General features: G+C 41.9%; 1 protein-coding gene across 1 annotated transcript; it reads left to right on the forward strand.

The window, feature by feature from the left end:
- Positions 1 to 1,189: 1,189 nt before the first annotated feature.
- On the forward strand, positions 1,190 to 15,914 carry ZBTB21 (zinc finger and BTB domain containing 21). The gene is made up of 2 exons (XM_086477625.1): positions 1,190 to 1,201; positions 12,387 to 15,914. The coding sequence occupies exon 2, from the start codon at positions 12,400 to 12,402 to the stop codon at positions 15,574 to 15,576; it is 3,177 nt and encodes a 1,058-aa protein (XP_086333751.1). The 5' UTR covers positions 1,190 to 1,201; positions 12,387 to 12,399; the 3' UTR covers positions 15,577 to 15,914.
- Positions 15,915 to 22,513: the final 6,599 nt, after the last annotated feature.

The raw sequence follows: 22,513 nt of genomic DNA on the forward strand, positions 1-22,513 counted from the left end.
CGAAGTATTTGTGACTTAGGTGGACTATCTAAAAGCCACGCTGTCTGAAAGCGTGTACGCAGATTAGATGTTAATCTCTGGAATTCAAGCTGTCCTTAATGAAAAGATAATGGGCCAGATCAGCTTTCAACAAAAACAAGAGAAATCTTGTAATCCTAATTTCTACTTTTAACACTTGCGTTTTGACACACAAAGCCCTACTCCAGTATTTAATTCAAACTGGGTAACTTCAATGGGAAGCAAGCCTGAAGCGACGTTAATGCCCACTGTAATTTTTCAAATCCCATCAAGATGAACGAGTCCAGCAAAGGGTCCCAGCCAAAACCCACCAGGGCCCGGGTGCCGGCCTCCCTGCTAACGCCAGGGAAGAGCGGGCTGGCTTGGAGGGCTTCACGTGCGGGCCACTACACACGGGGCTGCTTCGCAAACCACGCTGGACCTTCCCTACATTCCTGGATAAAAATAAATTATAAAAAAAAAAAAAGCTAAACCCACCACTATAAAACACACTATTAAATTAGGCGAGCTGCAAACTAGCGCTGCCCGCAGAGGTTTGCCCCCCCCCCCCGCCCGCGGGGCCCAGGCCGGGGAAGGGGGTGCGGGTGACCACAGCAGCACCCGACCGCGTCCTCCCGCCGCCGTCACCGCGTCACGGTGGCACCGCACGGCGGGGGAAAGGGGGGACGGCGGCGGGGACCAGCCCCTCTTGTCGCCACCGCCCCGCGGCTGCCTCAGTTTCCCTCCCGCGCGCGCCAAGCCGTTACTGGGGGAGGGGCGAGGGGGAAATGGGGGGTGGAAAGGGTTGGGGGCGGCAGCCGGGGACGCGTCAGGAGAGACGCCGGCGTTTGGCGCCGTTCTCGCCACGCGGCGCCGGGCGCGCGCGCGAGGGCCCCCGGCCGCCGCGCTACCTGTGGGGGAGGGGCGGCGGGTTGGGGGGGGGGGGGGGGGAAACCCCCCGTAACCGTTTCTCAACCGCCACCCTCCCCTGCCGCGCCAGCGCCTCGCCCCCCGCTCCCCCGCCGGCCAATCGGAGCGCTGCGCACGTGACGAGCGTTCCCTTCGATGACCTCATCCCTGGTGTGGGATGACGTCAAATTCAAGATGGATGGAATCACGGCGGTGGCAGCAGCGCGCGCGGGCGAACCGTGAAAGGAGGCGCCGAGGGGGGCAGCAGGGGGGGGCGCGGCTGGCGGCGGAGAGGGTGAGTAACGGCCGCGTCTCGCGCCCGTTCCGGGGGCTGCCCGCGCCGTGTGGGTCTCCCCGTGTACAAAGGCGTCTTTTCCTGACGTAACTCTGAGGTGGTTTTTTTTTTTTCCCCCACCGAGCGGGGCTGCGGTCCCCGAGCAGCGCAGTGCGCCTGCGCCGGTTACGAAACTGGTCTCCCTCGCCCTCCGCGCATGCTCCCTTTGCTTTGAGGAAAGGGCTGGTGCCGGTTGCGCCGGCACACGCCCGCCACATAGACCTGCCGGGCTGCCTTCTGCGCATGCTCCGCGTCCGCACGCCGCTTCAGCTGCCCCTCGTGCGCGTGTGCCGCGGCCCCCCCCCCCCCCCCCCCCCCCCCGCCACAACCGGAATCCCGCGGAACTGCGCCTGCGCGGCGGACGGAGCAGGCGGGGGGAAAGCGCCTCCCGTCGGTCTTCCTCACGGCGCATGCGGAGCGGCGCCGTTGCCGGGCGGGGGTGGGGGGAGGCGGGTGCGTGCCCCCGCTGGCGCGGGGTAGAGTGGCGGGAAGGAGCGCGCGGCCGCCCACCTCGTGCGCGCGTCCGTCGTCTTCCCCCCCCCCCCCCCCCCCCCCCCCCCCCCCCCCCCCGGCGGGACGGCAGCGCCGCCCCGGGAGCCGGTTCCCGCCCCGCCCCGCCGTGAGGAGCGGGAGGGACGGGGCGCCCTGGCGGTACCGGCGCTTCCCCTTCCGGCTGCGGGAGCTGCCGCTCACGGCTCTCCCCGGGCAGGTACCGGCTCTGATGGGAGCCGTCAGGCAGGGCAGAGGATGCGGGAGGGCTGTACCTCGGTGTCACGGGGCTTCCCCGGTGGGTCTCGAGGGGAGAGAGGGCACGCTGGCCTGCGAGTTCCATGGCGGAGAGCACTCCGGCGAGGTTCCTGCGGCGTACTGAGTACGTGCAGGTACTGAGCGGGGTGCAGCTTTCCCCGTCCGAGCGCTCTTTGGCCGTGGTGTTCCCGAGCGGGGAAGAGCACAGCCCGCAGCCTGGTTGGAGAACCCCCCCGCGCTGTGTGCGGCGCCTTTGCCGAAAGCTGTGGAAGGTGTTTTGACCCGATCGCAGCCGTCAGAGAGAACATTTCTCCTCCAGTGCTCTGTGAAGTCCAAACCGTCAGTCGTTACGTGTCCAGATGCGATGCGGCTCATGTAAACGGGAAAACTTAATCAAAGGAGTTACTGTGAGACAGGAAACTTCATTGCGTCCTGAGTAAGCTCTTCTTAACAGCTTTTAAAGCAAGTGCCGTTTAATTATTCGGGGTTTTTTGGTTGTTGGACCCACAGTGGAAGTAAGAGGTAGGTAGACTGTAGGTGTAAGAAGAGATTGTGGTGAATCACACGACTTTTTGTGAATACAGTGAAGATCTTGTAGTTAAGTTATAGTTAATATTTTCATCCTTAGAAAAGCGCTAATGGGAGAAAATGTATTTTTGTACAACAGGGCTTTTCATATTAAATCAGGAGTAGTGAATATGTATTGCAGGTGAATCTGGTACTGCTTTATGTTTGTACTGCCTGAACACTGCTGATTATGGTGTTCTGTTATGACTTCGCTCAAACAGACAAACGAAGTGCTTTGACTAAAATTTTCCACCACGGTTGTGCTGATTTTCTTGAGGGGAAGTTTTGAGGAGACTTTAGCAACTGTCTTTATAGACCTTGTTTGCAAAAAACAAATTATGTGGCCATCTCTTTGGTGGAAGGGGATCTGACATCCCTTTCTCTCGGAAATTTTGTTACACCCATGCTGTACAGTTGTAATCTCCTAAGAACATTTGATTTACTCTACCTGTAGAAAATCCACCCAACCCGACTGGATTGTGAACATTTAAAGAACTGTCACGTGCGTGTTCTCAGTAGGGACTCCCAGGGAGATGTCACAAATTACAACCTCTGGAGTTTTCAGCTACAACGATGTGTGCCAGACCGGGATTTATCAGGGGTTTCTCCAGCTGGGAGCTCGCCTGAGCCTGCTGGAGCCCAGGTAACCCCTGGGGACTAGAACTGAGAGTGAGTGACCTGTCTCTTGCTCTCAGTGGTGCTCTTGCCCCTCCACGTATTTCAACATTGCCCTGTCATCCAAAACAGGATTAAAGTCATAATGAGTTGGGTGCTTTTTTAAGGCTTAAGGTAACTTATCCCTTAGTACACATTAGCAGTCTTATTTAATATAAAAAGAGGCAAGAGCTTGTAAGACATTCCTGAAGTCCTCTTTGCGCTGTACGTTTAGTGGTACACAAGCATGATAAATGTGAATATTTGTGTTTCCTTTTCCTGCTGTGTGGGTTCCAGGGTGATACTCTGTCAGCTGACTCAAATTCAACGTGCTTCTCAGCCTGAGAACCCTCCAGATCACTAGAGGCTTGGTATCACTTAAGAGATTGGGTTTTGTGAGACCATGGGTTTTGTGTGTCTGATGCTAGAGAATACTGATACGCAGAGAATTAAATAGCTGGTGCTCTGATCATCTTCATAGTAAGACTGTGCTTTCCTTAAAATTAGAGGCCCGCCAACATTTGGGTTTAAAAGGACAACTTTACAGAAAGCTGTGAGCTTTCGTACTGTCTTGAAGTTGTTTCTTTTTGAACTTTAGTAGCTGTGAAGCAGTTACCATAAAAAACATCAAGTAATTTCCCATTATAGTTTTCAAGGTTTTTGAAAGTTTCTATCCGCAAAATAGCGATAACTATGGTCTGTAAACAAGTGTAGACTTACAGGGTAGAGGAAGGAGGAGCTGGGGAGAGGAAGTTGGGCTGTGGCCACCATATGGTTTGTGCTGCACTGGGAGGTACTACGCTGTGAATCACACATAACAGTTGCAGCTACTTCCAGCTTTCATGAAAAGAAATCCTCAACTTAGGAGCAAATGAGCTGTTTCATAATGAACTCTGCTACATTTAATGATCTGAGATCCTCGGGAGGGAAGAAAAGAAATCTTTAGAGGGAGCAAAATCATTTGTTGCCAGTGGAAAGACCCCGATATGCCCTGCTTAAAAATAAATATTATTTGCAGAGGGAGTTGTTTTCCCCAAATATTTATGGTGTAGATTTAATATTAGTCTGTGTACTGTAATATTTTTCCATTTTTTTCCTTAATGATAATATTTAAGACAGCAGTTCTTCTATATTTCATTCAGCGGTGAAATAAAAAAATAATAATCCTCTGTTGTCTTTGCTTATTGGCTACTTTATGTATTATGTTGTTCTATAACAGTTCAGGCATATTTTATGAACAGGAAAAGAAAGCATTGAGCAACTCTTCTACCTTCCTAAACTCATTCTGCCTCGACCACCACCACCATCAGATCAGCAGCCTTGCAGCCCATCAAAAATAAGACAGTTTTAAAATCGCCAAGTCCTGATTGTCGAGAGGTTTTTCTCTTTGGGATTTAGTGGAACCACCACACCTTTGTCATGCAAAATCTTTCCGTACAATCTGTGATGAAAAGGCATGAAAAGTCCTTTGGCCAAATAATTAAAAAAAAATGCTGCGAACCTTGTCCTTTCATAGTAATTTATATATAATTTAATTACGTTCTTCAGGTAATGGAAGAAATATTTTCCCTTTTTTGCCTCAGAGCATTAACCTGCTTATCCGTGGTTTATCCTACATCAGCGCTTAACAGTGTGAGTAATCTTCAGGTTGCAATTCATTCCCAGTAATCTCTTTGATAAGTTGTGGTTAGCGCAGGAACAGTTCTTACATGGGAGACAGCGAGTGTCCCTGCCACCCCCTCACCCCCCCCATCCCAGTGACTCCCTGATTTCCCTCCGGTGCTGTGTGGCTCATGCACAGGCCAGCACCAGGCCTGACACCACAATACTCTGGAACTGGGAACGTACCAGTAGTCCCAGTGGGGTGGATGCCCACTAGCTGAAAAACATTAGAGCTACTTTGAGGTGAACTATTCATCATTCTGGTCTGAATACATATGTCAGTATTTTTGGAGAATTACTCAAAAATAGTGTACTTGGCACAGTAAATATGCTTCACAAAAATCCCTTTAAAGTAAATTAAGAAACATGGAAGGAAAAGCGTCAGAATTACAGTGATTTCTAATGACCGTTTGCCACAACTTAATCTACCTGTCACAACCAAAAGTAGTTATTTTGTGCCAGGGCATAACTCTGAGTACAGTCCTTCAGCTGTTGAGGTCAATGGCTGAATTCGCTGGAAATTCAGAGAATAGGACTGGCTCCTTTCTCATAAATACTTTTGAGGAATAAAGAAAAAATACATAGTGTTCTTGTTCATAGAGGAGGATTTTTAAATTTTTTTTAAAAGTGAGACGTTGTCTACCTCCGAATGCGTGGACTTAGAGTAAGCTGAAAATCTTCCATGTGCTATTCACGACCTTGTAAATCTCTTATGTAAAACTCACGTAAAATCGCTGTTGTCTCTCCCCTTTTACAGTATCCTGTATTGTCTTCCCAGTATCTTGCCCATACTTAACGATGGCTGAATGGAGATGATGGCTGAATGGCGTTTTCTTTGGATCCCTTCAGTGGGTGGAAGATACCTGCATTCCCTTGAATCATAAATTTCTCACTTGGCGATTTTTTAGGCTCCACTTTAATATTAGTTCTGCATGTTTCAGATTAAGTGCATGATTTTTTTCCCCCATCCCTTGTTTAGAAACCTTAGTGGGAACACAATTCCATTGATAGAGAAATACCTTATAATAGGCTTCTCTTCCCATCTAAAATGTACTATGCCTGTAGAAAGCACCTTTATATTCATAGAAATATGCCCACAATTAGTGTTTGTCATTTTCACTATACCAGCAGAATTAAAAGCAATATGTAGACAATATTTTATTGTGAGCTGGGCCAGTTAAACAAGGAGTGGCTCATCTAGAAAAGCAGTTGACTGAATATTATTCGATTTGGTAAGTATATCTCAGCATTACCAATAAAATAATAAAGTTAACCTGTAGAAAGAATACAAGTGTACACGTTTGGTGTGTGTCTCCCATTCTTCAAATTCTTCATTCCGTGCATCTTTTATGAAAAATCATATGAAATATTTCTGGGGATGAGGTTTTTGTAGGTGTTTAAATTGTATGGCCGTCCAGCCTTTCGGTCTCGTCCCATCAGAGAGTTTAATGCCAATGTTACGGAACTCGAGAGGATGAAAACTGAAGAGCTCCTTGGGGAAAGGTGTTTTTAAACTTTTTAGTCTTTTAATTTCATTTACAGCGATTTGGATGATGAGTTACACACTCTTCAGTCAAGCCACTGAGGCCAGGACAACTATTTTATCAAACTGCATTTGATGTGTTTTAATCTTCATGAAGTCTATCAAGAAGAATCAGAAGAGCTGACAGCCACTGCATGTTCCTGCCCTCTCCCTTATGACCAGAAGTTGTTCAATCCCATGGTCAGCTGGTCTGACAGCAAGCTAGTCCTTCCTTAGTGGGGGAGGAGACACAGGCTGCTCCTTGCAGGAGCAATCCCTGGTTGAACTGGGCTGAGAGTGAGATGAAATTGCACCCTTCGCTGCTGCTTGTTCATAAACAAGAATGAGAAGGACAAGTGGAGCTTTGTGGTGTCACTCTGACGTTTTGTAGATGTGTGGAGGATAAATAGTTGGAAACTAATACATCAATTTCACACACTAGTAAATACATTATTTATTTTACTTCATGCCTGTCTTCATACCAGTGAGTCTCTCCTTGCTGCTGACCTGTTGGAAATGAAAAACATTTGTCTTCATGGAGAAAGTCCGCTGTGTTGTCTGCAGTGGAAAACAGCAACAGCAGTTGAAATCACATTTCATTAAATACAGGAAGACAGAATCCCTGAACTTGCAGGAAGAGATAATCAAATATTCAGTTAGGAAAAGATTATAGAAGTGCAAACAATCTTGCTCTGCAGGTTTGGAGCTTTTACATACAGCTTTTGGGAGGGATGTGGGCGTAAATAGATACGGGCTGTAGGAGAGTATCTACATTGCAAAGGCTGTTGATGGGAGAAGAGGCATTTGATAAATGGTTGTCGAACTCAAATAATAAAATCCAGCATAGGACTCTTGAGGAGAGGTTTAAACAGTGTACGTTTCTTTTGCATCTGGGCTTTTGATGAATAATGGGACATTTTCCCCCGCCTTGTGTCTGAAACAGCACATGAATTATCAGAACCATCAAATCCTCTGCAAAGCACTTGCAGCTGAGTGCAACATGACTGCATTTACCTGGGGATGCCCCAGGACGTCACTTGTATTTCTTGGCTGAGTCTCATGTTTCTTTGGGTTTTTCAGTGGGTTAGCCCCCACCACACTTCTTACGTGCGTTTTCCCTGTTCAGTCTCCCTTGTTGCCTGTCTCCTCTGTGTGTGTTTCCTCCTCCTTCCTTGTATTCTCTGCTTCTAACTGCAGTTTCTCACAGCCCTGGTGCCTCCTTGCTGCAACATTGCATCTCATTATGTGTTTCAGAATATCGTCTTTCCCACTGCCACCCTCAGCATGCTATTGACATCGCTGACGGCTGTGTCGTTATAATGGAAGTCAACAGGCACCATCAACATCTTATTTTAATTGCTTGTGTATCTGCAAGTGTAAGCTGTTACGCTGAAATTGTTCACACAGATATCTGCCTGATTCTATTTGTAAAGTTTTGGCATCGGTGACTTCATTGTTCCTGAAGGTGAAGTTTCAGATGGGCAAAGCTGATTGAACGGCTCGCTGATGAAGAATGGGTAGTTTCATGGGTTTTCTTGCTCCAACTCTGATGCTCATCTGATCTCTCAGTGAGCTGATTGAGCTTCTAACCTATAAAATAGCAAACGGATATAAAAAGCTGGATTGATCCAACCCAAACTATTCTATGAGTCTATGATTGCGTTTATTTGTTTATTTCCTGCTTCATTTTAGGGAGCTGAATCAACTTACTGGGATGTCAAATGGGCAGCAGAGCTGGTGAGAGGAAGAGGGTACCACAGGGCTGGGAGGAGCAGATGTGAGAGTAAGGGACAGAGGAAAGGAAAGAGGACTACCACTGCAAAGGCAGGTAGCAGCTGAAGATCAATAAACTGCTGGGACAAAGATTCAAGTTTTTCACCCTTTCCTTTTGAAGAGCTTTCCCAAGTAGAGATTTCATTTTTGCAGAAAGTAATTTTGAAATAGTAGAGGTGTCTTTTTCTATCCCTGTTCAAAAAATAAAATAAAATAAATCTTGTACCAAATACAGTGCTTTGGTTTCTGAAATCTCGTTTGTTGAGATCAGTAGAGGGTTGTTGAAGATTGACACTAAAACCTCTTCTTGCCCTTCCTCAGTCTGGAGTCTTGCTGTCGCTGTTCCTCCTGAGGACCAGCAGTTGCTATAGCATGTGGCACCTGAACACGGGCAACAGGAGGTTTTCTGATACGCTCCTACTTTTTCCTTGATGTCACCCAAACACCATGGAAGACAAGAGGAAAAACTTTGTTTCCAGTCAGTAGTGGAGATTGCTGGGGGAAATGGTTGGAGAGCATAGAAGCAAATTATCTGGAGGAAAGAGCTTAGATAGTTGATGGCAAATAGTATTCAGCTGAGGAAGTGTGAGTCCTGAAACACCTGGAATCAAATCTAGTATTACAAGAGACTGCCGTAGTTGTTACCTACATGATAGCGGGGCACACCTTTTGTTTGTGTCAGGGCTGAGCGCAGTCAGCCAGGCGTTGGCTTTGATGACAAACTTTTAAGAGTTCTTGTCTTCCTATAGCTGCTCTGCTGGCGCCATTGGTTGCCTCTTCAGTTACACCAGTGCAATTGTTCTTGAGGTTGTAGTTTAATATAAAAATTGACCAGCATTTGAAAAGTAATATTGTTTGTTTTTTATTTATTGTCTGATCTGCTCTGTGATACAGGCTTGCAAATGTTTGTACTGGCACAGCTGAAGGAGGAGTGAACTGCAGTGTGCAGCTAAGGTGAACAAAAGAGAGCAGGAGTGTCTTGGATCGATTTTGTTACTGAAAAGTGTTCATGTAGTGAAATTTTAATACGTTGTACATTTACTCTGGTAATCTTTAGGGGTTTTTTACATCAAAGTATTTCAGGCTTTCAGGATGATCTGTGTATATGTCTTAATATGGTTCTGCAAACCAGTTCTGTTTTTGTCTCGTAAGGTATCATAGCTTGTTTTATTTCTGACTGTTGTGTTTAAAGGCCATTAAGCTGAAAGTCAAGCACTCAAATTAGGAAATACCAGGATTAAAGCTGCCTTTGCAGGATTAATTTGGTCCCTTGGCATTTGTGTATGTTGCAGCCTTGGTTACTGTTAAAGTGACAGTTAAATTGCACCAAAGAGCTCTGCCTCCTTTGCTGCGTGGAAGAGACTGCTCTGAGAGTGAAAGAGAGGGTCATAGTGGGATGCTTGTCTTGTTTAATGTAATAAATTGAAGGTGTTCTATGAATAAAGGAGGAGAATGTGGAAAGCAGGGTGGATGACTTGGATTCTGCTTTAGACATGTAGGTTTTATACCCGTCTCTACTAATAGCATTACTCTGTTATGATGGACAAAGGAACACATAGTAATTACATGGTATTTATTGTGCGAGTGTCTTAACAAAACACAAGGCCGGGGTAAAGCAGATTAAAATGAAGGATTTCAATATATTTCAAAACATTTCACTAATATACACCTTTCCCACTATGTCCTTGAAGTATGGATTCTGCAGCAAGTTCTATTGCGAGTGTCTACAATACTGTTTTAGTTCAAATTTCCTTCATAAGCACACTGTTGATCTGTTAACCTCTGTATACCATGCTGCAACGTGTGCCCCAGATGAATCACTTGAGTTTGCAAACTCAATTTGTTTCAGATGAAACTAAAGGAAAAGATGCATTCCTGGAACACTTTTTCTAGTAACAATCCAAGTATTAATGAGTGCTCAGACCATAAGACTGGATTAGGGCCAGTCAGATTCCACCACTTTAAATTGCAGTGGCATCCACAAAGGAGACCAGTAACTCACACACCCCTCCAGGCACTACTTTTAAGCAAAACATAGAAAGCAAACCAAAACAGATTGTTTTTTCAAATTCATAGTAGGTTGACTCCTCTGCTCTTTTTAGATAGAGGTGGGGGAGGATTATGCATTATAACTATCTGAGGTGAATTAAGGATAAATTAGTGTTTATGAAATGACACTGCAAGACACTGAGTGAAGACAGATCTGGTGAGGAAACAGAATCCGGCTTTTGGTATTGCCGTGACACTATTAACTCATTCAGTAGTTTCAGATGTAGAAGTGGTAGCTCAGTCCTATGAGATCAATGCTCTGAGACGCTGTGTGTGGAACCCTTTAAGTCATTTCTCAGTAATTACCAATTTAGCCTTTGAGCACTTACTTATATCCATTACTTATAAGATTTGCCACCCTCATTTAATAATCATGGGCTTACAGCTTCTTAATATTGTTTTTTATTTTGATAAACATTTTGGTTTTTCTTATAAGCTGATGAATAGTGAAACCTTTTTGCTGTAGTAGCATACATCATGTATAAAGTATAAACTGTCCTGGGTTCGGCTGGGATAGAGTTACTTTTCACAAGAAGCTGGGAGGGGACACAGCCAGGACAGCTGACCCGAACTAGCCAAGGGAATACTCCATAATATATGACATCATGCTCAGTATATAAACTAGGGAACCTAGCGGGGGTATGGAGGGATCGAGGCTCAGAAACAGGCTAAGCATCAGGTTCCAGCTGGTCAGTGATTGCATTGTGCATCACTCACTTCATATACTCTTTTATTAGTATTTGTTATTATTATTTATTCTCTCCTTCTGTGTCCTATTAAACTGTCCTTATCTCAACCCATGAGTTTTTACCTTTTTCTTCTGATTCTTCCCATCTCACTGGGGCAGGGAGCAGTGAGCAAGTGGCTGCGTGGTGCTTAGTGGCTGGCTGGGCCTAAACCACCACATAAACTAGAGCACAGTTTCTCAAATCAGCTGCAAAAAGAAGAGAGTTGCTTTTGACAGACACATCATTGAATTGTTTTACCAGCACTGTGGAGGAAGGTAGTATAAAATTCTTACGGGTTAACTTGAACGAAATTGTAAGAGTGTCCATGAAAAAAACCCAGAAGATTGGATATTGCTGATTTCTCTGTGTGCCCGTGTGCACAGATACATAAATTACAATTCATGCCACAGAAATTCTTTGTTTAAACTAACTTAAAACTTGGTTCTCTTCTTTTGTTAAGATCTACTTTGGAGCACTCTTTTGAGTTACTATGACATCCTGCAGTACGGAGTGGGCTGTCTTTTGAAGCATATGGAACATGAAGATTTCTGCACTGCAGTTTAATTTGTGCTTATTGTACTCTTGGATGCATCTGAGGCTAACTGTTCCTCAAGTGTATGGCTCGTGGGCATAAAGTGCTCTTGTGCTAATGAATAAAATGGGGAGTTCCGTTCTCTGATTGCTTTTAAGCTAGAACAAAGCAATGCAGGGATACTTCAGTTATAGTTGTGACATTTCCAAGAAACCTGATTCTGTCAGTGCGGCTATAAGTGACACATATTTGATAGCTAGAAGTATATAGTTAAACACTTATTAAGCATAAGCAAACATGATGAATTAATCTAGATTACAGACGATAATCCTGCTTCCTTCTCCCTTTCTAGTATTAATGACTTTTCCATCATCCTATTAAAAATGACAACAAAACCCTGTTAATTTATTTAGTCAGCAGAAGACTGTCAAGGTTGCTTAGCCTCAGAAAGGTGACTTGGCATAACTAAGCTTTAGATATCTGATTCGAGAGTTTGTCAATGCAGCTGTCATAGATCTTCATAAAGCTAAAACAGAAAAAGATGATCAAGAGTGAAAAGATTGAACTGCTCCTTCATGCATACAGGTGTATTGCAGGAAGGGGACACAGCCCCCCTCCCCCCACCTCCCCACCCCGAGTTAGTTAGGTGTAATATTCTTGGTGTAAGATCAGCGAATAACAGTGTATCTGAAAGTGGGCACAGGAGCTGGTTCTTCTCATGCCGGTGCATCTGTGGGAGCTAACAGTGTTGTTTTAGTTCTCATACTTTTCCTCCAAACAAGCTGTTTTCTTCAGCACTGTTGATGGTGTTTTAGCCAGTTTATGAAGTACAGAGGGATTAGGTGTGTTTACTTTACCCCTATCAACAGTTCACATAAGGCAACCCACAACTTTTTTTTTGTTCTTTTTCAGAAACATCAGAATCATGGAGGGTCTCTTGCATTACATAAATCCAGCACATGCCATTTCACTTCTAAGCGCACTGAACGAGGAGCGTCTAAAGGGACAGCTGTGTGATGTTGTTCTTATAGTAGGAGATCAGAAATTTCGAGCTCATAAAAACGTTCTGGCTGCCAGCAGTGAATACTTCCAGACTCTGTTCACGAATAAGGAGAATGAGTCTCAGTCAGTGTTTCAACTCGACTTTTGTGAGCCAGATGCTTTTGATAATGTGTTGAACTACATTTATTCTTCATCCTTGTTCATTGAGAAAGGCAGTCTTGCAGCTGTGCAAGAACTGGGCTACAGTCTTGGAATATCCTTTCTTACAAACATTGTTTCTAAGAGTCCTCAAGCTCCTTTTCCAGCGTGCCCCGTTAAGAAAATACTGTATCAAGATGAAGATGAAAGTAGTTCTCAGAAAAGAAGTGTCATTGTCTGTCAGAACAGAATTGAAGCACAAGCAAAAAGTATAAATCAAACACAACATGATTTAAGCCATACTTCTAAACCTTCACCTTCTGTTGCTGTCAAAACTAGCAGTAGACCACAAGTAACAAAACCAACTGAAACCCTTCACAACCTATCACTGACTGAAAGAAGATGGCTGAAAGAAGGCCCTGTGACCTATACCAAGGTTCATGAAACTTCTGGAACTGTGGAGGACCAGAGCAGAGGTGGTTTAGTGAAAAGGAACACAGTACTGCCTCAAATGCCTTTAGCAGAGAAAGAAATTGCAAGCGATGAACCAGGAAGCAGTGGTCAGCTTTTAAGAGGAAAGGCCACAGAGATGTCATTAAAAAGGCCACGCCCACCAGTCTTGTCTCTGCGTGGCGCATCAGAATCTACGTTCTTGTTGCGAGAGGCAGGAAAAGGAAATGGTCAAGGTGAAGATAGGAATTTGCTATACTACTCAAAGTTAGGGCTAGTAATCCCATCTAGCGGATCTGGTCCAGAAAACCAAAGTATTGACAGAAGTGGGCCACTTGTAAAAAGTCTCCTTCGAAGGTCACTGTCCATGGACAGCCAGGTTCCTATTTACTCACCTTCTGTTGACCTAAAACCTTCACAGGTATCGTTATCCTCCTCACCGGGAACTAATGATTCCCAGAAGACATTTAATGTTGTATCTCAAAAGTCATCCTTGAAAGAGTCCTCAGAGAAGTTAATCTTAGATGAAAAACCACAGGTAATACACCCGCATCGCCTTAGGTCTTTCAGTGCCTCTCAGTCAACTGATAGGGAGGTTGCTTCCCCTCTCACGGAGGTGCGAATAAAAACTGAACCTAGCAGTCCACTTTCAGATCCTGCTGAAATAATAAGAGTTACAGTGGGTGATGCTTCAGCATCGGCAAATAAAGACTTTCCTTTTAAAACTGAGGATGATCATAAGGAACCAAGTAGACTTCCAGCAAAAAGGAGATTTCAAGCTGATAGAAGACTACCATTTAAGAAACTGAAGGCGGATGAGCAGGGTTCTCCTGGGTCGGAAGATAACTTTGAGGAAGGCTCGAGCCCTACGCACCTTGATGCTGATTTTCCTGATTCTGATGTCAGTAAAGATGAATACAGTGAGATGGAAGAAGCAAGACCAAATAAAAAATTTAAATGCAAGCACTGCCTTAAAATTTTCAGATCAACAGCAGGTCTTCATCGTCATGTTAACATGTATCATAATCCAGAGAAGCCCTATGCTTGCGACATATGCCACAAGAGATTTCACACAAATTTCAAAGTGTGGACGCACTGCCAGACACAACATGGAATTGTGAAGAATCCCTCACCAGCTTCCAGTTCTCATGCTGTTTTGGATGAAAAATTCCAAAGAAAACTGATCGATATAGTGAGAGAGAGAGAAATTAAAAAGGCTCTGATCGTTAAACTAAGACGTGGCAAGCAAGGTTTTCAGGGACAGTCTACTTCACAAGCACAACAAGTCATCAAAAGGAATTTAAGATCGAGAACCAAAGGGGCCTATATTTGTAGCTACTGTGGGAAAGCTTATCGTTTCCTCTCGCAATTTAAACAGCACATCAAAATACACCCAGGGGAGAAACCAATTGGAGGAAATAAGGCTCCCAAGCAGAAAGACCATATTCATATTGAAAGTCCAGTAGAAAACAAAGAGGTTTATCAGTGCCGTCTCTGCAATGCTAAACTCTCATCACTTATTGAACAGGGAAATCATGAGCGACTCTGTAGAAATGCTACTGTCTGTCCATACTGCAGCCTTAGATTTTCTTCTCCAGAGCTGACGCATGAGCATGAAAGCAAGTGTGAATACAAGAAGCTTACTTGTCTTGAGTGTATGCGTAGCTTTAAATCGTCGTTTAGTATTTGGCGTCATCAAGTTGAAGTTCACAATCAAAACACAATGGCTCCATCAGAGAACTTTTCTTTACCTATCCTGGATCACAATGGAGAAATAACTAGTTCGTCAAGATTGCCTCCTCAGTCAGAATCCAATAAAAAGAACAATTTTGTGGCTGCAAAGGAAGATGGCGTATTCAGTGATTCGTCAGAACAAATAAATTTTGATTCTGAAGATTCCTCATGCCTACCTGAAGACTTAAGTGTTTCCAAGCAGTTTAAAATTCAGATCAAAGAAGAGCCTGCAGATGATGTAGAGGATGAGGTCACTGAAACAAGCAGAGAACCTAAGGAAGTAGTCTCCAACAAAGATGCTGGTTTGTGGCCCTGTGAAAAGTGTGGGAAGATTTTCACGGTACGCAAACAGCTGGAGCGTCACCAAGAGCTCCTGTGCTCTGTGAAGCCATTTATTTGTCACGTGTGTAACAAGGCCTTCCGAACCAATTTCCGGCTGTGGAGTCACTTCCAGTCTCACATGTCACAGGCTGCAGAGGAGTCCACAAATAAGGAGCCTGAGATATGTCCACCAGCTAATTCCCCATCACCACCACCCTTACCTCCACCCCCACCCCTCCCCAAAATCCAGCCTTTGGAGCCTGATAGTCCGACAGGCTTGTCTGAAAGCTCCGCTACTACTGAAAAATTATTTGTACCGCAGGAGTCAGATACACTCTTCTATCATGCTCCACCACTCTCAGCAATCACATTCAAAAGACAATACATGTGTAAACTCTGTCATAGGACTTTCAAGACAGCTTTTAGTCTTTGGAGCCATGAACAGACACACAATTAGCTTTAAGTTAAAGATACCTTAAAGAGCTGGTTCAGTGGAGGCTGTGTTCAGGATCTCAGACGTATGCCGTATAAACTAGAAATCTAAGTGGATCAAAACAGCGATGATGATGATGATGATCAAAAATTTGGAATTTATGATGCTGCTTGGATTTGAAGAAGTTGAAGCAGAGTAATTTAAAATACCGTGGTCTGGGATCTAATAGTAACAGAATAATTTTTATTTCATTTGACACTGAAATTCGATCACATCTGGATTGTATGCATGGATCTTCATCATGTGATGTTGGCGTGTGCGTGTGTATTATATATAAAGCTATATATTAAATGAAAAAGCAACAACAATTTGGATTCTAACTGTGAGTTTATAGTAGTGAAATACCGTAACCAACATCATTGATTGTTTTTTTAAAAGAAACCAACACACAAGCTCCATATAAAGAGTTGCCCTGCACTTGCAGTTCAGGAGGGAGTGGATAGAGTGTCTTGCTGTATTGTCTTAGGTCTTAGAAACCTTTAGCAATAACAAATAAACCTCAAGTTTGAGTAGTCATGATGTTATTGGATACGAATGTTGATATTTTAAGGAAACATAGAATGGTTTTGTTGTTATATGGAACTTGTGCAAATTAAAATAGAATCTAAAGTCAGCAATATTATTACTAAGATTTTATATAAAAAGTAGCAGCAAGCCTGCTTTCAGCCATTTAATTATAAGTTTCTAAGGAAAATTGCAGGAGGGGGGTACTTTGCTTTATATAATGTCCCAAAGACTAATTTACTATAGATATTTGGTAGCTAAAGTCATTGTATTAACAGCCATCATAATGCAAATGGTACTGTTTATAATATGAACTAAGGTTGAATGGATGTCAGACAAGTTTCATAATTTTGTTTCCACTATTTCTACAACTGTTTGTAATTCTAACTTCAAAAGAATGTATAACTATTAAATCAAACAAAGAGTGCTCATTAAGGGACAGAAGATGAGTTGTGTTCCTATACACAGTAATAAGCTTGGCCATGAGTACAAAGATATGTTTTAACAAAAACTAAAAATGTAAATATTTATATAGACACCTGTATAAATGAAGAAGTATGTATTTGAAATTTGTATTAAGCATACATATCCAGCTCAAAGCAGAGGAAAAACATCACACTACAATCACTGCATTTTATGAATACAATGCATAGAATATTTCTTTCTGCCGCTTTCTACCTTATGTGGTACTGTGTTGCAATTTTCTAATTTGTTGAAAATCGTGGTAATAATGGACTGCAGATACTCTGTGTGGTTCCATTATTTTACCTGAAATCACAACTGGAGCATTTAGTGTAAGTAGGATCATAGATATTTTCCAGAAGCTATAGTAAGGGTCCAAAATTATTCTGTAAGTGAAAGAAATATTTACCCAGAAGTAGGTGGTAAACCAAGAGTGAAAACATCTTCTGCTAGAATTTCAACTTAATGGAGTGGTGATGGATAAAGTGAACGTAAATGGTACAAACAGTATTTATGATCCTGACCAACTTTATCCTGTGAGGGTTGGGAGAGGGGGATTGCATTCCACGCCATGTAGTCAGAGCCCAGTCTGTGTTCACTGAAGGCATCAGGAGGTTGATCACCAGCTTCAGGGGGAGCAGGAGCGAGGCTTTAATTCTGTATGTAACCATGATTTTTTTTTTTCAGTATCCTAAACTGAAAAGTAAGAAGAATTGCAAGGTGACATCAAAGTTTAGCAAAATTAAGCACAAGTATTAAGTCCTAAGAATCTGAGGATGAGCATCCTTAGTTGGGCACACACAGGAGTAGATTTTCCTCAGTGAAAGCCCAAGTGTGCCACCATTTTTTCTCCCAACAGATTTTTTTAAAATTATTTTTCCTGTAAGTTAAGTTTGAAAGAATTGGCTCGGGATGGACCCCTGACTTTTTTTCGGCCACCAAAAAAATTTATGATGTTAGTTTCAAGCCTCTTCAGTTTCATTTTTTATTAAAATCTAAAATTCTTACCGAAGACTTCTAATAGTAATGTGTTGTTCTTTTTGTCCTCTTTAAGGCAAATTGTAGATGAATATGATTACGCTAATTTGTTCGAATATCAGCTAAACTTTCAGTGACATTGCAAGTAAAACAAGGTACTAGTTTAGTAGAGACATTTCTAGTTGTTGACTTTTTTATTCCCCCTAATGAGACTAAATTTCTTTCTTACCAGAAAGAATTTTTTTTGAAAAATGGTTATTGCAGTTAACCTGGTTTAACAAAATCAGAAAAATGTAAAGCTTCACTCAGTATCCTTTAAGAAATCTCTGCGTGAAAACATGTTTTTGTAAAATGGTTCCTAGGTTTCCACTGGTGATTCCCCTACACAACACTCTGAAAGTTTATATGTAGCCTTTTAAAAATCAGAGTGCTTTCTAAAGGAAGATGGCAACTAGTTCAGCTATATCATAGTCATCTAACTCCAGCTGGGATTCTGCTATGCGATGTGATGATAAATTCCACACACTTTAAATCAAAAGCTTGTGGAACATCTTTGAAAAAACCTTGACCTTTTTCCTGGTATACTATGTATTATAAAAAAATCCATGAAATATTTTTCATCTGAATAGCCTCCTTCTGAGTTTTTCTGTAGTTGTTTTGTGTAGGGTTTTTTTTTTCAAGTTTTGTTTTTAACTTTTGAGCGTGTTCTGTGGATTTTTTTCAATTAGGTTCCTGTTGTTTAGTAAAGGAATTCAGGATCTCTGGAGTTTAAATATGAGATGTTTATATAGCAGTTCTGGTTTTCTATTAGCTTTTATACAGTATCTTAAAAAGCCCTTGATAGAAGTGTTTATTTTGGAGGATACAGAATAAATATGCTTCCACTTATATAACTTTAATATATGTTTAAAAAGTTAAATTATGGAAAAAAAGTTAGTTGCTTGTTTATAAATAAAGGTCTTTTGAAGAGTGTCTAGTTTGGCCACAGCCAAAAAAATAAAAGGCAAATTTATTGATACAAAAGCCTGTCTTCATCATATTTTGTTTAATTTTGTAGCTGTGTAAAGTGACACAAAGTTAGAGGTCTTGTTAAATATAAAAAGTTTTTTTTTTTCTTAAAATTTGTGACAGGAATGTGCAGATGTTTTAATATATAGATTAGAATCTTTAATTCTTTCTCTTTTTTTTGCTATTTTTATAATCTGTCAGATAAATCTCAGAGAACTATCCTGCTTCAGTGGAAGTACAGTGGAAACTTCTATTGCATTTAAGAGGAGCAGGGTTGAGCCATGAAATGTATTTTGTTTTGGGACTTTTTTTCCTTTCAGGCACTGTGTTGGCAAAGCATCTAAGTCTATAATTAAGTTCCATTAAGGTCAGTCTTAATTTTTTTAAAACATGTGCTTAAGTTCTTTGCTAAATTGGGACCATGATCAACCTTGAAACTGAGCAATGGCAGAAAAATATATACAGATATTTTTTTTAAGTCCTAGAACCAAAAGTTAAAATGTATTTTCCTCTACATGAAAACTGCGTATACAGCTAGGGTATAGTTCTGTAGTTTTATGAAAACAAAGGACGTGAACCAGTAATAATAGCGTCTCTACTTTTTTTTTTCGTGAGGGCGAGTGACAGTTAATTGAGCAGATAACCTGCTGAAGCAGTGGGTGACACTAGAGTCTGTCTTGCGTGTTTCAGAATGGAGATGTAGCCTTATCGGTGAACCAAAACACAGCTGTAAGAGACTTGTTCCTACATTTCCTATTTAAGCAGGCCTTCTAGTGACATCCAGTAGATTTTTTTGTCTGATGTTCTTCATTTGTTTTTCCCCAAGTAGGACATGCGGGTTTGGTCTGAAGCTACATATACTCTGTTTTTGTTCCAAGCTTCCAGTGATAAAACCAGAAGTTCCTCACATGGGATAAGGACAGACTATGCCTAACTTCTTGGCACTAACAGTGAGGGTGCAAATATCTGGCATGAGCCTGTAATCTGGCATGTGCCTATACTGTTCAATAAAATTGTTTACATTTTCCTACCAGAAGATTTAGATTAAAATCAAAGCAAGCTTAGGGTTTTGTTTGGGTTTTGTTTTGTTTTTTTTTCTTTAATGTTGCCGTTAATGGATCAGTGTTAAAATCTTTTTGTTGTTGTTGTTGAACACGGCCTGATAGTGTTTTTTAATGTCATTGATTCTTGTTTATTTAAAATGATTTGTGAAAAACTGTACTATAACTGTTGTACATAAAGGGACACTATCAAGAGAAAGGTTGTATACAGTAAATGTGCTTATCTGTATTAAGAATACTTGATATTAATAAAATCAAAGAATTTAAAAACATTAATTGAGTCATAACACTTGAGCTGCTTGGGCATGAAAATGCCTATTAAGGGCATCCTCAACTGTTGCAAGGATGTCTGAAAAATTTATCTGAATTCTGTGGGTTGAGCTTATTTTTCATGTTGCTTTTTCTCTCACTATTCCAGCATAAAGGACTCAATCCATTTTTCCTTTTCCAGTTTCTCAGCGATACACATTACCTTTTAAAGACACAAGCTTCCCACTACTGCAGCAGCATCTTTAATTAAAATACATACGTAAAACCAGAATAAGCCATCTTTTGCAATGTCACAGGCAAAATACAAAATACATATAAAGTACACTTTTTAAGGCTTATTCTTGACAGTGTCCCTTTCTAAAAGCAGGAAAATGGGATCACTTTTAGTGCTTGATACAGGGCAATAGTTTCCTACAGTTTCTAGAAATTGGAATTATCCAATATATTTGCTATAGAATTTTCCAATTAGTTACACAAAATCACTTGTCATTTTAAAGGGTTATAGAGGCAAGACAAATGAAGCTGGTTTTATAAATCTTGTATTGACCTTATAGTCATTCTTTATCAGTTCAGTACACCAGGATGGGCTTTTACTTTTTTTAGGACTGAGACTTAGTAGCTTAGGGTAACTTTTTCTTTAATGTAATGTAAATCCATTGCTGCTTTGTACAACTTTTTCTACTGTGTGTTTTCTTTACTTAGATCTTGACTAAGAACTGTTGGCGTCTAATAAACTTACACTTTGTTTCTTTTGAAATGCTGTGTCTTATACTGGAATCTCTTGGCAAAGTATGATGTTCTTGTACCTACCATTGTGCTTGTGGGATGGGAATTTTGTTTATAAAAAAGCACCTTTTGATCTATTTGTTGGATGTAAATAATAGTTTTTACATGACTAAAATAATGGCTTTTTATTTGTTTTAGTTAGTGCCCCACTGAACCTTTTACTGCAAAACACAAGAAAACCAACTGCTCTAGACAATCTCTTAAAAACTTGAGCACAGCCCAAATTCTGCTTCCTGTGCAATCGGTGATTAAAATGGGACTTAGGGAAGCAATATTACATCAATTGAGTATGTCTTTCATCTAAAATTGGGTTGAACCAGATGTTTGAAAATACACGGTCAGGAATGTTTATGGTATTTTGCAGTGCTCTCATTGAAAGCAGTTTTGCTTGTGTGTATTCCCTCTCAAAAACCCCTGCGTGGGAATGTAGCGTGTGGATTCCCTTGATACAGAAAATGATCTCTGTATCTTTTGGGAACAGGATTTACTAGGCTCCTCTTTTCAAAGTAAATGAGACCTATCTTTGAAGACTCTTAGGCCAGTTTTCTCAACTTCTTGGACTCCACATTTTCTGTCCTTTACCATTTTTAATTTGTGCAGTTTGGTTGGACCCATTGACCAATTTCGCTCATAGAGGAGACACGGTCTCAAGAGTTAATCTCCAACAAGTCTTATAAAAATCACTGACTGGGTAGCAAAGAATGGTCTTAGTGGGAAGGATAAGATCTGCAGCAAGAGCACATGCTGAACAGTTATCTGTGCTTTTTACCTCAGCGCTTGTCACTGTGTGCTTGTGTACTGTCTTGTCAGAGTAAGCAGGGCAATAGGTCAGGTGAAATACACAGCAGAGCTGAAGTGTCAGGTCTGCCAAATGGTCAGAATCAAAGGTTGAAAGGGCACTCCAAGCTCAAGAGAATTTGGGCCGTTGATGCTCTTTAAATATCTTTGAAAACAGGGACAAAGGGCTCCTGGCCTGTCCCTCTGTGGAGTATGCCTGCACGTCAGAAGTTAAGTGAGCTGTGGAAAAGGCAAAGAGAGGGTGGATAGCTGCTCTCTGACTCATTCACAGTCGTAAATCACCAAAGGTTTGGCTCCCTCCTGCTTTCAGCGTAAGTAACTCCTCCAGCTCTTTCTGCATCCAGTTAAGATCTACGCACAGTCCTCCCTCAGTTACTTTTTCAGAGCACTCTAACACCTGCTTAAATGCTTCACAGAAAATGTCTGCTCTAGAGACCATAAAACTTAGATTTGACACAAAAGTCAAGAAGCAAACTGAAACGATAAAAAGTTACTGATAATGCCATGAGCATTGCACCTGTTTTTATGGTTATTTTTTGTTCTAATTCCAGATGTCTGCTTCTAAGACAGTTGCTCTGCAAACAAATCCAGTAATGTTTACTTACTTTTTCTGTTCATAGGATGTTTCCAGTTACCACTCTTGTTTTAATACACAAACACTTACAGGATAATTTTTACTATTAGACCTACATGGATAATATTTCTGTTTCCAGTCTTGAAATACTCTGGCAATAAAAACTTCAAGGTATTGGCTGCAATGAAGAAACATACACAGCTTTTATTTCCTCTTCATTTTACATGTGTTGAAAGAGTACATCGAAAGCAAGGCCAGTTTCTGCTAACAAAGAATTTGCTTTAAATTGCCTCTGCAGTTCTGATACGACCCTTAACAATTTCTTCATGTTTTGTCAGTCCAGGTTCTAGGATGGATACAGTTCTTCAATGTCATGGAGCCCTGGTTGTAGCCATTAGCTTAAGCTGGTACCTAAGGGCACAGGCTGTCATCCAGCAACATGCATCTCTCCAGTGAAGCC

This window comes from Leptosomus discolor, chromosome 1, assembly GCF_034619465.1.
Source record: "Leptosomus discolor isolate bLepDis1 chromosome 1, bLepDis1.hap2, whole genome shotgun sequence".
NCBI classification, from domain to species: domain Eukaryota; kingdom Metazoa; phylum Chordata; class Aves; order Leptosomiformes; family Leptosomidae; genus Leptosomus; species Leptosomus discolor.

Excerpts from the sequence above, each read along its gene's own strand:
- ZBTB21 (XM_086477625.1), top strand. The coding sequence starts at position 12,400 with ATGGAGGGTCTCTTGCATTACATAAATCCAGCACATGCCATTTCACTT.